Here is a 17,770-nt window from a genome sequence, read left to right on the forward strand (position 1 = left end):
CTGCAGCCTCCGCTGCCTGATACCCAGGCAAACAGGGTCTGGAGTGCACCTCCAGCAAACGCCAATAGATCTGCAGCTGAGGGTCCTGACTGTTGGAAGAAAGACTAACAAACAGAAAGGACATCCACACCAAAATCCCATCTGTATATCACCATCATCAAAGACCAAAGGTAGATAAAACCACAAAGATGGGGAAAAAAACAAAGCAGAAAAGTTGAAAATTCTAAAAATCAGAGCGCCTCTCCCCCTCCAAAGGAACACAGCTCCTTGCCAGCAACGGAACAAAGCTGGATAGAGAATGACTTTGACGAGTTGAAAGAAGGCTTCAGAAGATCAAACTTCTCCAAGCTAAAGGAGGAAGTTTGAACCCATCGCAAAGAAGCTAAAAACCTTGAAAAAAGATTAGACAAATGGCTAACTAGAATAACTAGTGTAGAGAAGTCCTTAAATGACCTGATGGAGCTGAAAACCATGGCACGAGAACTATGTGACGAATGCACAAGCTTCACTTGCCGATTCGATCACGTGGAAGAAAGGATATCAGTGATTGATGATGAAATGAAGCAAGAAGTTTAGAGAAAAAAGAGTAAAAAGAAATGAACAAAGCCTCTAAGAAATATGGGACTATGTGAAAAGATCAAATCTACGTCTGATTGGTGTACCTGAAAGTAATGGGGAGAATGCAACCAAATTGGAAAACATTCTGCAGGATATTATCTAGGAGAACTTCCCCAACCTAGCAAGGAAGGCCAACATTCAAATTCAGGAAATACAGAGAACGGCACAAAGATACTCCTCGAGAAAAGAAACTCCAAGACACATAATTGTCAGATTCACCAAAGTTGAAATGAACTAAAAAATGTTAAGGGCAGTCAGAGAGAAAGGTCGGGTTACCCACAAAGGGAAGCCCATCAGATTATCAGCGGATCTCTCGGCAGAAACTCTACAAGCCAGAAGAGAGTGGGGGCCGATATTCGACATTCTTAAAGAAAATAATTTTCAACCCAGAATTTCATATCCAGCCAAACTAAGCTTCGTAAGTGAAGGAGAAATAAAATCCATTACAGACAAGCAAATGCTGAAAGATTTTGTCAGCACCAGGCCTGCTCTATAAGAGCTCCTGAAGAAAGCACTAAACATGGAAAGGAACAACCAGTACCAGCCACTGAAAAACATGCCAAACTGTAAAGACCATTGATGCTAGGAAGAAACCGCATCAACTAACGAGCAAAATAACCAACTAACATCATAATGACAGGATCAAATTCACACATAACAATATTAACCTTAAATGTAAATGGGCTAAATGCTCCAATTAAAAGACACAGACTGGCAAATTGATAAAGAGTCAAGACCCATCAATGTGCTATATTCAGGAGACCCATCTCACGTGCAGAGACACACATAGGCTCAAAATAAAGGGATGGAGGAAGATCTACCAAGCAAATGGAAAACAAAAAAGGCAGGGGTTGCAATCCTAGTCTCTGATAAAACAGACTTTAAACCAACAAAGATCAAAAGAGACAAAGAAGGCCATTACATAATGGTAAATTCAATAAGAAGAGCTGACTATCCTAAATATATATGCACCCAACACAGGAGCACCCAGATTCATAAAGCAAGTCCTTAGAGACCTACAAAGAGACTTAGACTCCCACACAATAATAATGGGAGACTTTAACACCCCACTGTCAACATTAGACAGATCAACGAGACAGAAAGTTAAAAAGGATATTCAGGAGTTGAACTCAGCTCTGCACCAAGCAGACCCAATAGACATCTACAGAACTCTCCACCCCAAATCAACAGAATATACATTCCTCTTAGCACCACATCGCACTTATTCCAAAATTGACCACATGGTTGGAAGTAAAGCACTCCTCAGCAAATGGAAAAGAATAGAAATTATAACAAACTGTCTCTCAGACCACAGTGCAATCAAACTAGAATGCAGGATTAAGAAACTCACTCAAAACCACTCAACTACATGGAAACTGAACAACCTGCTCCTGAATGACTACTGGGTACATAACGAAATGAAGGCAGAAATAAAGACGTTCTTTGAAACCAATGAGAACAAAGACACAACATACCAGAATCTCTGGGACACATTTAAAACAGTGTGTAGAGGGAAATTTATAGCACGATATACCCACAAGAGAAAGCAGAAAAGATCTAAAATTGACACCCTAACATCACAATTAAAACAACTAAAGAAGCAAGAGCAAATACATTCAAAAGCTAGCAGAAGGCAAGAAATGATGAAGATCAGAGCAGAACTGAAGGAGATAGAGATACAAAAAACCCTTCAAAAGATCAATGAATCCAGGAGCTGGTTTTTTGAAAAGATCAACAAAATTGATAGACTGCTAGCAAGATTAATAAAGAAGAAAAGAGAGAAGAATCAAATAGATGCAATAAAAACTGATAGAGGGGATATCACCACCGATCCCACAGAAATACAAACTGCCATCAGAGAATACTATAAACACCTCTATGCAAATAAACTAGAAAATCGAGAATAAATGGATAAATTCCTGGACATATACACCCTCCCAAGACTAAACCAGGAAGAAGCTGAATCCCTGAATAGACCAATAACAGGCTCTGAAATTGAGGCAATAATAGCCTACCAACCAAAAAAAGTCCAGGACCAGACAGATTCACAGCCAAATTCTACCAGAGGTATAAGGAGGAGCTGGTACCATTCCTTCTGAAACTATTCCAATCAATAGAAAAAGAGGAAATCCTCCCTAAGTCATTTTATGAGGCCAACATCATCCTGATACTAAAGCCTGGCAGAGACACAACAAAAAAAGAGAATTTTAGACCAATATTCCTGATGAACATCGATGCAAAAATCCTCAATAAAATACTGGCAAACCGAATCCAGCAGCACATCAAAAAGCTTATCCACCATGATCAAGTGGGCTTCATCCCTGGGATGCAAGGCTGGTTCAAAATATGCAAATCAATACACGTAATCCATCATATAAAAGGAACCAAAGACAAAAACCACATGACCACATGATTGTCTCAATAGATGCAGAAAAGGCCTCTGACAAAATTCAACAGCCCTTCATGCTAAAAACTCTCAATAAATTAGGTATTAATGGGACATATCTCAAAATAATAAGACCTATTTATGACAAACCCACAGCCAATATCATACTGAATGGGCAAAAACTAGAAGCACTCCCTTTGAAAACTGGCACAAGACAAGGATGTCCTCTCTCACCACTCCTATTCAACATAGTGTTGGAAGTTCTGGCCAGGGCAATCAGGCAAGAGGAAGAAATAAAGGGTATTCAGTTAGGAAAAGAGGAAGTCAAATTGTCCCTGTTTGCAGATTACATGATTGTATATTTAGAAAACCCCATCATCTCAGCCCAAAATCTCCTTAAGCTGATAAGCAGCTTCAGCAGTCTCAGGATACAAAATCAATGTGCAAAAATCACAAGCATGCTTATACACCAATGACAGACAAACAGAGAGCCAAATCATGAGTGAATTCCCATTCACAATTGCTTCAAAGGAATAAAATACCTAGGAATCTAACTTACAAGGGATGTGAAGGACCTCTTCAAGGAGAACTACAAACCACTGCTCAGTGAAATAAAAGAGGACACAAACAAACAGAAGAACATTCCATGCTCATGCACAGGAAGAACCAGTATCATGAAAATGGCCATACTGCCCAAGGTAACTTATAGATTCAATGCCATCCCTGTTAAGCTACCAATGACTTTCTTCACAGAATTGGAAAAAACTACTTTAAAGTTCATATGGAACCAAAAAAGAGCCCGCATTGCCAAGACAATCCTAAGCAAAAAGAACAAAGTTTGGAGGCATTACGCTACCCGACTTCAAACTATACTACAAGGCTACAGTAACCAAAACATCATGGTACTGGTACCAAAACAGAGATATAGACCAATGGAACAGAACAGAGCCCTCGGAAATAATACCACACATCTACAGCTATCTGATCTTTGACAAACCTGACAAGAAATGGGGAAAGGATTCCCTATTTAATAAATGGTGCTGGGCGAAGAAACCCCATCTCTACTAAAAAAAATACAAAAAACTAGCCGGGTGAGGTGGCGGGCGCCTGTAGTCCCAGCTACGCGGGAGGCTGAGGCAGGAGAATGGCATAAACCCGGGGGACAGAGCTTGCAGCGAGCTGAGATCTGGCCACTGCACTCCAGCCTGGGCGACAGAGCGAGACGTCATCTCAAAAATAAATAAATAAATAAATAAATAAATAAATAAATAAATAAATGGTGCTGGGAAAACTGGCTAGCCATATGTAGAAAGCTGAAACTGGATCCCTTACATCTTACACAAAAATTAATTCAAGATGGATTAAAGACTTAAATGTTAGACCTAAAACCATAAAGACCCTAGAAGAAAACCTAGGCAATACCATTCAGGACATAGACATGGACAAGAACTTCATCAAACACGAAAAGCAATGGCAACAAAAGCCAAAATAGACAATTGGGATCTAATTAAACTAAAGAGCTTCTGCACAGCAAAAGAAACTACCATCAGAGTGAACGGACAACCTACAGAATGGGAGAAAATTTTTGCAATCTATTCATCTGACAAAGGGCTAATATCCAGAATCTACAAAGAACTCAAACAAACTTACAAGAAAAAAACAAACAGCCGGGCACAGTGGCTCACACCTATAACCCCAGCAGTTTGGGAGGCCAAGGCGGGCGGATCACGAGGTCAGGAGATCGAGACCATCCTGGCTAACACGGTGAAACTCCGTCTCTACTAAAAATACAAAAAATTTAGCCGGGTGTGGTGGCGGGCGCCTGTACTCCCAGCTACCTGGGGGGCTGAGATAGGAGAACGGTGTGAACCCAGGAGGCGGAGCTTGCAGTAAGCTGAGATTGCACCACTGCACTACAGCCTGGGCAACAAAGCGAGACTCCGTCTCAAAAAAACAAAAACAAAAAAACCCCAGAAAATAACCCCATCAAAAAGTGGGCAAAGGATATGAACAGACACTTCTCAAAGGAAGACATTTATGCAGCAAACAGACACGTGAAAAAATGCTCATCATCACTGGCCATCAGAGAAATGCAAATCAAAACCACAATGAGATACCATCTAACACCAGTTAGAATGGCAATCATTAAAAAGTCAGGAAACAATGGGTGCTGGGGAGGATGTGGAAAAATAGGAACACTTTTACACTGTTGGTGGGACTGTAAACTAGTTCAACCATTGTGGAAGACTGTGTGGCGATTCCTCAAGCATCTAGAACTAGAAATACCATTTGACCCAGCCATCCCATTACTGGGTATACACCCAAAGGATTATAAATCATGCTGCTATAAAGACACATGCACACGTATGTTTATTGCAGCACTATTCACAATAGTAAAGACTTGGAACCAACCCAAATGTCCATCAATGGTAGATTGGATTAAGAAAATGTGGCACATATACACCATGGAATACTATGCAGCCATAAAAAAGGATGAGTTCATGTCCTTTGTAGGGACATGTATGAAGCTGGAAACCATCATTCTCAGCAAACTATCGCAAGGACAAAAAAAAAAAAAAAAAAAAAAAACTGCATGTTCTCACTCATAGGCGGGAATTGAACAATGAGAACACATGGACACAGGGTGGGGAACATCACACACTGGGGTCTGTCATGGAGTTGGGGGAGGCGGGGCGGGGGAGGGATAGCATTAGGAGATATAACTAATGTAAATGACGAGTTAATGGATGCAGTACACCAACATGGCACAAGTATACATATGTAACAAACCTGCACATTGTGCACATGTACCCTGGAACTTAAAGTATAATAAAGAAAAAAAAAGAAAGAAAGAAAATAGCTTCAGGATCAAGAGTGCCCTAAAGTACAGTGGTCTGGATAATGCAAGTGTTGAATCAGATCTTTCCCTGCTGTCGTGTTCCCCAAATAATAATATGGGCCCTCTGTACAGATGCCAATTCCACTGACCCACCAATATTTGAAAAGGATGTCATGGGGAGCTATTTCTGCCACTCTTTTAAAAAAATAATTCACTTATGAGATGGAGGTGGAAATTCACAGAGAATTGACAGGTATGTGTTATCTCTTGTAGGGCCTCAGAATAGAGCAATGCCAAGCACCCTTTGGGGGCCTGGTCTTGTGCTACTGACCTTACTGGTCTTCCAGAAGGGCTGCTCCCATTGGCTTTTGGGTAGGATGGTAAATTTGCTAAACCAGGTTCACTGCACCTTCCCCTCACAAAGGAGTATATATGCCTGGAGTGGCTCCATTGTTAGGCTGCATTTCCAGCACCTACCAATTGGCATTGTGTATTTTTAAAAGAACGACACTGAGGCTCCTTGCCTCCTTTCAAACTGTGAGAGAGAGTAAGTTTCTATTCAGTGTTCTAAAGGTTATCTGCTTAGTTTGATAAGATTGTAGTGACTATCATGGGTGTTTTATTAAAAACAAAGTCCAAAGTATCCCAGAAAATGTACATTCCTCTCTTTTCTTATTAAATGGTGCACAGGAAAAAAAAATACTGCCAGAAAGACAATCTTTTTCTTCTCTCCCAGGGGAAAATCAGGTAAATAAATAATCACAAAAAATCAGAGGTTTGTGTGGCATGAAGAACGAATGAAATATTGATTGTAGAATGTGGAAGTGTGAATTAAGCTTTGAAACATAAAACTGCTGCAATAGTTTCGATGCCTTCCCCCCAAACCTCATGTTCAAAACTGATCCCCATGTTGGAGATGGGGCTTAATGGGAGGTCTCTGTGTCATGGGGCTGGGTCCCTCATGAATGGCTTGGTGCCATCCTCATGGTAATGAGTGAGTTCTCCTTCTATTATTAATAGTTCCCATGAGAGCTGGCTGTTTAAAAGAGCATGGGCCGGGCACAGTGGCTCACGTCTGTAATCCCAGCACTTTGGGAGGCTGAGGTGGGCAGATCACTAGGTCAGGAGATCGAGACCATCCTGGCTAACACAGTGAAACCCCGTCTCTACTAAAAATACAAAAACATTAGCCAGGCGTGGTGGCAGGCACCTGTAGTCCCAGCTACTCGGGAGGCCAAGGCAGGAGAATGGTGTGAATCCAGGAGGTGGAGCTTGCAGTGACCCAAGATCGCACCACTGCACTTCAGCCTGGGTGACAAAGCGAGACTCCGTCTCAGAAAAACAAAAAAAAGAGCATGGCCCCTTCTCTCTCCCACTCTTGCTATGTGGTATCTACACACACTGGCACTCTTTCCTTTTCATTGTGAATGGAAGCAGCCTGAGGCCCTCACAAGATGCAGATACTGGCAGTATGCTTCTTATACAAACTGCAGAACTGTGAGCCAAATAAACCCTTTTCTTTATAAATTACCCACCCTTGGGTATTCCTTTATATGGCAACAAACAGACTAAAACAATTTCTAAGAATCTTGAGGGCATTCTGATCTTGGTGAAAGTAAATTCACTTAAGTATCCTTTATTCAGAAACTGAACTCTGTTAAACTGAAGAAACTATTACTATTAAGTTTTATTTTTATTGCAAAAAGTTCCTAGGGAGCTAAAAGAGTACCCATTTATTTCAATTGCACCATCCCAGACCAACTCTATTCATAATTTAGACAAAATTGGAAACCTAATACATAATACCCAGAAATCGTTGATTCTAAGATAACACACTGATGCATACAATGGAAACCAGAAATCATAAGCCTCATATTCTTTACCTCAAAGACACTGAGAAAATAACATTAAGCCAGACTGATGTAAAAGTTTCTTTTTGATGGAGTTCGAGAAAGTAAAAATTAGCTTATACTGAGAAAGCAAAATTCTGCCCTTCCACACCTCAAGCTAGAATAGACACAAATAAAACCCACTGAAAAGTTAACAGCAAACAATATTTCTTCTAAGGTCATTTTGCAGCTGTAAAATGTCATAATTTACCCGTTTTGAGCAACTACTGCTTTCTTACTCATTATGACACCTCGTCTTTTAAAGTCACAGGCTGTCAGAAATTGTGTAGTCCGAAATCACATCAGAAAGAACGAAAGTGACTTTGATGCTGAAAAGCAGTTATCTGCAACTCAGATGCAGACTTTCACATGAGGGGTTTCTGAATATGTAATTTTACATTTAACTTTGTATTTTCCAAGGAAATAGGATCCCAGGTCCATTATGCAGTCTGGACATGGCATTGACTCTTTTATACAGAGCCTATTTTGCTTTAAGTCTATCACATCACTGATATCACTGAAATTTCATCAGAATTCCCTCCTTCATCAAGATCATATAATAACCCAGTCAGGTGCCATGGCTCATGCCTGTAATCCCAGCACTTTGGGAGGCTGAGGTGGGTGGATCACTTGAGGTCAGGAGTTGGAAGACCAGCTTGGCCAACATGGTGAAACCCCGTCTATACTAAAAATACAAAAATTAGCCGGACATGGTGGTGGGTGCCTAGTCCCAGCTACTGGGAGGTTTTTAAAGGCTTCTTATTATCTCCTGTTCATCTTGAGGCTATGCTTATCTAGTTGTTTGTTGTTGGGAAATTAAGTTGTTCACCAAAAGTTACGACATATATACTGGCACTATGATACTCACTGTCCATGACCTCACTGGTTTTAGTTTGTGACTTCACTAGCATGTAAGTGTCTTAATCTTACATATGTCAGAAAATATCAAGACTCTTTGTCTTGATGTGTTCCTTTTGGGTCTGATTATAACAATCATGCAATAAGAGTTCTTCATCAATCTTCTATAGTTTCTTTGTTAGACGTTTGCACTAAAAAACATGTACCTGTAAAATAAAAGACATTTAGCATTGAAAGTTCTTCTTTTAAAGGACTATACTACAAACAAACAAACAAACAAACAAAAAAACCCACACTAATTGAAAATATCAGCTGGGCACGGTGGCTCATGTCTGTAACCCAGCACTTTGGGAGGCTGAGGCAGGCAGGTCACCTGAGGTCAGGAGTTCAAGACCAGCCTGGCCAACACGGTGAAACCCCATCTCTACTGAAAATACAAAAATTAGCTGGGCGTGGTAGTAGGTGCCTGTAATCCCGGCTACTTGGGAGGCTGAGGCAGGAGAATCGCTTGTACCTGGGAGGCAAAGGTTGCAGGGAGCCGAGATTGTGCCACTGCACTCCAGCCTGGGTGACAGAGCGAGACTTCATCTCAAGAAAAAGAAAAAAAAAAAAAAAAGAAAATGTCAACAATAGTTATAACAAAATCAAGCAAATAAAAAACCAATTAAATTAAATTAATAACTTATTGATAGTTATCATCAAATCATTGGTTCTATTCAAACTAACATTAAACTAAGCTATGTTCAGTATGTATAAAAACAAAGGATGCAGAATTTAGGGAAGAGCTAGACAGAATTAATCTTCTACCAGGGACTCCCTGTCAGAACAAAAATAAACCATATGAATTGTACACCATGTCAAAAAGTATGGCATTTTCCTAAGGTTCATGGTTCAAAGTCTAAAACTATGAATATCTCTACCTTAAATTTTTAAGAATCTAAGTCATTACATGTTAAAAAAATTGAAAAATCATTTCAAAAATATTATGTATAAAACTGAATCTCAGAATGTATTTTCTCATAGAAGCAAAAGTAAAAACCACATTTTATATAAAACATCTCTGGAATAAAATCAGCTTTCAAAGGATAATCTTAAAAAATTTAAAAACATAATTCTTCTAAAAGCATAGTGAATACCTGTCAAAGATTTACTTAAGTCATTAATGAGGGATCAGCAGCTAGACAAGTTTGAAGGAGATGCAAGAAACCGATATACAGATAGTAGAAAAAAGAATGCTGGAATAAGACTGCAAAATTAGATACAAACCTGATTAATGTCCTACAGGACAGTAATACCATAACTTTGGGGATTATCTTTTATCCTAGCAAAAATAATTGCAACGTTTCAATCTTGTACAAGTTAATATCTTTTAGGATCTAAATATTAATTAATAGTAAATGGTAAATCAAACAATGTAACCGTCCCCTGCTATGTCAGATAACCCTTAGACAGGCTTGTTAATACAGTGGTCTAATATGACTCTGAAACGGCCTACATTTATCTTTTATTTATTTCTAAGTTTTGGATAATTTTTCTCATCACAACAAATTTCTGATTTTTACTTTTTCTGGAAAAATCAAGTGGATTCAGTACTCACAAATAAGAAAGCCTTAATAAATAAAATGAAATAAAATATCTAAACCAATTTAAACTCATCTTAACACGATTTCCACAATGTTGATGTACTCTTGGTATTTTTTAATGGCACAGCACTGGGTCTTACAAAGCAGCACAATCATCAGACTATGTGATGACAGAATATTTTACCATTAGTAATCATGATGTGACTGTCTGGCTAGATTAGGGCTGCCACCTCTGAGAGAAATGAAATCTGTTAAATTGATGCCACCAGCCCTGGGGCTACCATACCAATCAAATAATCATTGTGAACTCGCAATTAACTGGTAACATTGAGATTCAGAGGCAGTAAAATAGGCATTTTCTCTGTATTCATTATATGTACAACGGTAGGTATTACCTTTACCAATTTTGTTTCTTCTGCTTGAAGGTGAAGATCTTCATCTGGCTGGGTAACTTCAGGGCTCTGAAAGGATACAGGATAAGATCACTCAGTGATAGGCTGCCTATGACCTACAGCAGAGCCTCAAGGAGCACCACCAATCCACTGTGGATGCAGTGTATATGGGATGACCTCATACACTGTTTAACTTAGGGCTGAAATCAAAGTCCCATTGTAACATGCAATCATAATCTTTCACTTTGTTTGGGACAATGACAAACACATGTAAGATTGAGAAAGATATAACTGCTTTTAACAAAGAACCTATCAAAACAAAAATAAACTTACAATAAAGGGCCTTCAGACACTACGCAAGTCTGCTTTTTCATATTGGGATGAAATCTATTTCTCAGAAATTATCTATCTTGCTCAAGAATAATATTCAAAACCTACTATCTGTTTTCTACAATTGAAAAATCATTACAGTGTTTGGTGGGGAGATATGGCTCAGCAGTCACTTAGGAAATATTTCAGCAACCTCTCATAACATTGTTTTCTTCCAAAACTTAGAAACTGTATCTCCATGAGGGCCTTATTTATTTATTTATTTATTTTTGAGACAGAGTCTCACTCTGTCACTGCCTAGGCTGGAGTGCAGTGGGGCGATCTTGGCTCACTGCAACCTCTGCCTCCCAGGTTCAAGTGATTCTCCTGTCTCAGCCACCTGAGTAGCTGGGACTACAGGCACGCACCACCATGCAGGCTAATTTTTTGTGCTCTTTTTTGTAGAGACAGAGTTTCGCCATTTTGCCCAGGCTGGTCTTGAACTCCTGAGCTCAGACACTCTGCCGACCTCAGCCTCCCAAAGCGCTAGGATTGTAGGCATGAGCCACCACACCCAGCCCATGAGGGCCTGATTTTATAAATGAAATGAAATTTTACTTTATCTTCTAGTAATAGTTATCCATTTCACATTTTGTGCCATTTAAAAAAATTATGGATAATAAAACTACATATTTAAAGATCATTATGAAAAAATGTCAGACTAACTCTCCCTCAACAACTTCTTGCCTAAAAATGCACAAATATTCAGATTCCAGAAAATTAATGATGATGTGAATCTTCAATCTCTGATAGAGACGGGTTGATCCGGTGATACATGACTAGACAAATACGGTTGTACCCAGTGATCAAGGGCAACATTTTGGTTTTATTTATCTTTTCAAGGGTATGTTTTAAGGACTATTTACATGTCACATGTTCTGGCTACAAAGAATAAAAGACCAGAATCACAGGTTATTATAGATCATTACTATAACAAACTATTTTTGTTGGTATTCTCTTTCTTCAGAATCTGTTTTAAAAAGTCACTGCTAAAGCACAGCTTTTATCACATTAATACTAATCCCAAGGACACTCAAACACACATACACATTTCAGTGCCTTCAGGGAAACATTAAAAGATTCATCTCAAGTATCTCATTTCCAGCCCTATCTGTCACAACTTTCCAACTTGAATCACAAGCTCACCCCCTGTTCTCTGCCTCTGAAGCCTTGCCCTTAAACCCCTTTCTCACCTGAACTATCTTCACAAATACTTTATGACAATTAAAATCCCATTTGTAATTCAGCACCAGCTTAAATCTAGCTATCCTCATGAACTTTCTATGACCAGTTTAGCCCACACTATCGTCCCATTTCTTTCTTTTCATAGTACTCATCATCTTTATCATACTGATAAGCAACTATTATTCACCTAAATAACATAATTATTACTTTTGTACATTTTACCTCAATGAAACTGTAAATTCCCTACAGCCAAGCACTGTCTTAAACATATTCTCTCAATGTAATCTATTAAATCTGATCACTTCTTAATGGGTAGAAAAAAGATCACTGACAGTGGCACAAGGAGAATGGCTCCTATAAATCAGGGCTGGGGTATGTGTTTGTGTACATATATTTTTGCCAAAATTTCCTAAATAAAATTTTCCAATTGAAAAATATTCCATTCTGCTGTCCCATAAATAACTGAAATTTGCTGGGAACAATACAAATTTAACATCAAAATTAAAGATGCCTGTCATAACTAATGACAGCTCAGATATTTTCTGAAAGATCATGTGTCCTGATATTTGGTTAAGTAAGTATAGTGAATCCTCCCATAGTTTACTGCCTTTACTGTGAACTCAATTTTCATGGGTCTATTTAGTTGAGTTCCCAGAAGCGGTGTCGGGGAAGTAGAGAAGTCACAAGCCTTCGGGAAAAGTAAACATGCTCTCAAACCAAGAGAGTAGGTCAAAAACAGGGAATCCCAACTTACCAGAGGTCCAACTGAAAAAAACACAGCAGCCATAATCTCTGCCTCTGGCTTCCCCTCTCTGGAAAGAGTGGAGTCTTGCAAAGACATATCTAAGGAAGAGAAATAAGCCATGAAAACCAATCCTGCCTGGGGAATTTCAGACTTACCAAGTTGGAATCCTGACATACAAGTGAGCATGGCCTTCCTAAGGAAGCACAAGAGTAACCCTTAAGATCAGTGAAGCACAAAGACCCTTGCTCCTGCAGAGCTCGAGATTTTAGCACTGTTAACTATAGTCACAACTAACAGGCTAGCCATTGTACAAGGAGGTCTTAAAATATTTTCTCATGTTATTTTCACATCAACCTAATAGGAATAATATTCTCATTCCATAGATGAGGAAACTGAGTCTAGAAAAATTAAACTACCCAAGGCCATGCAAATACATGACTCCAAATCAATCTAATTCCAAAGCCTATACCTTTTCCACTGAATCAACATGCTGTGTGAAGTACAACAAAATAATACTTCAATCTTTCTTTGCCATAATTACTTACTCATCTAACAATTAAATATTCTAAGAATTTCCTTTTCTTGCCTTTCCTACGAAGAGTCAATTTCTTAACATTTTCAGAGATCTGTTTCGTGTAAAGAGAACACTACAACTTCAAAATTTAAATGATATTGGAAGTCTTGACTTACCCCCTCCCAATCTGATATTCAAATAGATCTTTATCCTTTCTATATCAGGCAAACTTAAATAAAAAGAAAGCAGGTATAATAATAATAATAGAAGAGACATGAAATTCAGTGCACAAAGCATTAAGCTGTAGTCTTTCTATACTGAAAAAAAGTATATACCTAAAAAAAGTTTTATACTATGGAGGAACAGGGTGACAGAGATCTTTTCCAGGGATGCTTGGGCACTGCTTTTCTACCTTTGGCTAATGGTATGTATGGCCTTGCTGAGGCTGAGTTTGGTTCAAGAACCAGGAGTGCCTGATGTAGGATATCAAACAGTCCAGATTGTTAATATAAATTCTTCTAGGATGGTAATATTAGCCTCATGAATAAAAGGGCAGTGACATAGTAAGTATTGAGTTTTTGAGAAACTCTACCTTGTGCAAAAAGTGTTATAAGTAATTATATGGTCCTGCAGCTAGGGCCTTTGTTATGCTTAAACATGTGGAATCTGCTCCTTCCCTGAAATGCACCTTGCTTCTCATAAGGTTCAGTAGCTTTGCTCAATAAACATAGCAGAACTCAATCTAACCTTACAGTGTCTAACAATCAGAAGCTCATCTGAAAAGGTATTTGAAGTACTTAGCCATTATTTTTTGAAAAACAAGAATATTAATATATAAAGCAAGGTTATCATGAATGCAAAGAATATTAGAGATACAAAAATTAAATAATTAAATAGATATGGGTATACTGAAACTTATACTGTCAGATTAATGTACTAACTCAAGGAGGAGACCAGGGTTTAGTTAAATCAAGAAAACACGTAAATATCTTGGCTGGGCATGGTGGTTCACACCTGTCATCCCAGCACTTTGGAAGGTTGAGGTAGGCAGAGCACCTGAGGTCAGTAGTTCGAGACCAGCCTGGCTGACATGGTGAAACTCCGTCCCTACTAAAAAATACAAAACAGTCATCCAGGAGTGGTGGCGCACACCTGTAGTCCCAGCTACTCGGGAGGCTGAGGCACAAGAATTGCTTGAACTTGGGAGGTGGAGGTTGTAGTGAGCAGAGATTGCATCACTGCACTCCAGCCTGGGCGACACAGCGAGACTCCGTCTCAAAAAAAAAAAAAAAAAAAAGCGAGTATCTTAAAAATGTAGAGTGGTTTCTTTCATGACACTGGGGCTTTCTTAGGCAAAATGAAAAGGTTTTGGTGGAAGAGAAACAATGAGAAGTTGAGGGAGGAAAGCAGTGCAGCGTGGAGATAAAAGAGGTATAGAAAGAATAGTCTGAGGTGATTCCTGTATTGAAGCCTCAAGGTAACCAACCAGTAAGTGGTTTTGCCTTATACCAGTGTTTCTCTAGATTTTTCTGTTATACAGCCTTTTGCAAATCTAATGAAAATTATGACTCCTCTCCCATTTTCTAATGAAAACACTCCATGTATAATTAGAGGGGTCTCAAATAACTAAGAATGCAAAAAACTCACTGGATATGCTTATTAAAAAGGAAATTCTTTGGCTCCATCCAAGATCAAAATCAAGATCTCCAGATGTGAGGCACAGAAATACACATCGCTTGGTGGCCGGGCGCGGTGGCTCAAGCCTGTAATCCCAGCACTTTGGGAGGCCAAGATGGGCGGATCATGAGGTCAGGAGATCGAGACCATCTTGGCTAACACGGTGAAACCCTGTCTCTACTAAAAAATACAAAAAACTAGCTAGGAGAGGCGGCGGGAGCCTGTAGTCCCAGCTACTCCAGAGGCTGAGGCAGGAGAATGGCGTAAACCCGGGAGGTGGAGCTTGCATTGAGCCGAGATCCGGCCACTGCACTCCAGCCTGGGCAAAAGAGCAAGACTCCGTCTCAAAAAAAAAAAAAAAAAAAAAGGAAATACACATCGCTTGAACAAGTACACCTCAAGAAATATTTAGTTTAATATGTTAACATGTTAATTATATAATATGTAATATGTTAAATTATATAATGTTTTAGTTTTAGTGTAGTATTTTAAGAAATACTGTCCTGATACACAATAGGGATTCTGAAGGGTGAAGGTGTGGGAGGTGGGTGGAGAATAAGGAATTACTTAATGGGTGTAATGTATATTATTCTGGGGATGGATACCCTGAAAGCCCTGATCTCACCACTACACAATCTATGCATACCAGTAAAACTTAAATTTTTGGGGGTATGGACCCATCTGAGAATCTGACCTTGTCCACAGAATAATGCACATGCATATATGATGTTGCATATTACTTCAGAGAGCTTGAAAACTGACTCTCCCTCCCAAGCCCATACACTCACCCCCAAGTTTTACAAGGTTGCAAAGAAAAAAAATGAGCCAAGAATGCTGCACACCCCCAAGCCCCCGAACACTAAAGCAGACGTACAAAGAGCAACATAAGGCATTTTCAATTCCTCAGATCTAGAGTAACGGTTTTCCACATCTTTAACATTTATCAAGAGTGAGCTGAGTCATTTAAAAAATACTTGTAAATATTAATAAACTCCGTGAGAATACTTCATGTAAATTATGCTAGTAACGTATGTTTAGCAACCAAACTGCAATAAACACATTATTTTATAATCAGAATGAACAATATTTAACATTTAATATATTCAGCTTGATCTCAATTGTGTAAATATAATGCATAGAAAAAAAGACTGCGAGTAAGCCAAAACTCTACTGAGACCTCTGACACCTGGGGCTGTGATGCTAACCCTTCTTTCTGCTTTTCTGTACTTTCCAAGTAGACAAGAAGAAGTATCTACATATACATAGGAGTCTGGAATAGGAATAAAATCCCAGAGCGGCTGGTCACAGCCCCAGGTTCTAACCGTGGTTTGGCTACTGTAGAACTGTGACTACAGGCAAGTCACTTGAGCACAATGAATCAGCTATTAGTACATGAGGGTAACCACATTATATATTTCTACTATCCCCTTTGTCATTATGCAGAAGATATCTAGGCCAATATTCTCCAGTTATAATTTCCCTAGATATTTACAAGCTCTGTCTTTCCAGCTATTGCAAAAGTATCCAGAGACTGAAGGAGAAACTTTACTTGTTTAGCTTCCTTGGCCAGTGTAGTTATTTAGAAATAACGAAGGATCCATGTTTTTGCTAAGAATCTCAGCGCCATGCACCAGTCCAGCATTTCCCAATCAATGCAATAACACCATTGTCATGACAGGGAGTGACAAGTGATTAAAAGGTGATTACAGTATTTGAAATGCAGTATTTCAGGAAAAGCTGCCTCGGTTACTGAGTAGCGCTGGTTCCCCCGATGTGAAACCTAGTTTCATCCCTGCCAGTTCAGAAGCCACAGCGGGCATGGACATGCTCCTGCCAACCTCGCCCTCTTTCCCTATCTGCTCTCCTCTACCCACTCCGGGTATGCCCTCCTCAGGGCCAGCAAGGCGTGGGGCTGGGAAGACAGGAAAAGTCCGGTAAGGGGCCCGCCCTTCCTACTCGAATCCCAGCTCACGCCCCGCACACGGCTCTTTTTAACCCCAGCGCCGCCAGGCCCGCCAGGGAGGAGGTTCCCGGGTTCGGACCCGGGTCAAGAGGCCTCAGAGGGCACGGGGCCCGACCTATGATGGGGGCCGGCTGGTGACTGAACCCACACTCGAGAAGGAGGCCCAGCCCCAATCGCCTCTCAGGGGTGGGCGGGTCCGCTCAGGGTCTGGGGCTATAGAGGGAACGGCCACGCCCCAGACGCCGCCGGGAGCCAAGCGCCAAGGGAGGGGCGGCGGGCAACCGAGGCCAGGCGCCCGGGACAACGAGTACCTGGCGGCAGAACTGAGGACAACTGAGGGCACTCGCAGAGCAGGGCGGGAACGCTTCCAGCAATGGCGGCGGTTCGGTGGGGCCGGCCTCCAGGCAGGGCATTGCGCCTGCGCAGCCGGAGCGTCGGAACTACAGTGCCCAGAATCCTCAGCGCCTGAGCACCCCCGCCCCTTTTGTCTGCGTTAGTGAAGGAATTGGCTCTTTCGGGGTGCGAAAAAATGCCAATTGATATACTTCTGTTGAGAAGCCTTGACTATGTATCAAAAGCAATAGCACTAGAGATACAAATAATGACACAACCCTTGCCTTGGAACATTTAGGTGGGACGAAAGAAAGCCATTGAGAGAACAGATAGATGTGATCCAGACAAATATGTGAACAAGTGCTCGGAAACACTATTTCTGAACAATTCCCTTTATGACAATTTCCTCAGAGTTGGAA

At 40.2% G+C, this 17,770-nt stretch overlaps 1 protein-coding gene across 2 annotated transcripts in view; it reads right to left on the bottom strand.

Moving 5' to 3' along the window:
* LOC119620357 (uncharacterized) overlaps positions 1-17,416 on the bottom strand; it is a 47,333-nt gene extending 29,917 nt beyond the window's left edge. The window contains exons 1-3 of one of the 2 annotated variants that reach the window (XM_073004704.1): positions 17,330-17,416; positions 12,874-12,962; positions 10,569-10,634 (exon numbers count right to left, since the gene is read on the bottom strand). In XM_073004704.1, the coding sequence (XP_072860805.1) occupies positions 10,569-10,634; positions 12,874-12,960 (153 nt within the window). In that variant the 5' untranslated portion in view covers positions 12,961-12,962; positions 17,330-17,416. The other variant, XM_073004705.1, reaches the window with a different exon arrangement.
* Between the last annotated feature and the right edge of the window lie 354 nt (positions 17,417-17,770).

The sequence above is a fragment of the Chlorocebus sabaeus genome, chromosome 16 (genome assembly GCF_047675955.1).
Source record: "Chlorocebus sabaeus isolate Y175 chromosome 16, mChlSab1.0.hap1, whole genome shotgun sequence".
NCBI lineage: Eukaryota > Metazoa > Chordata > Mammalia > Primates > Cercopithecidae > Chlorocebus > Chlorocebus sabaeus.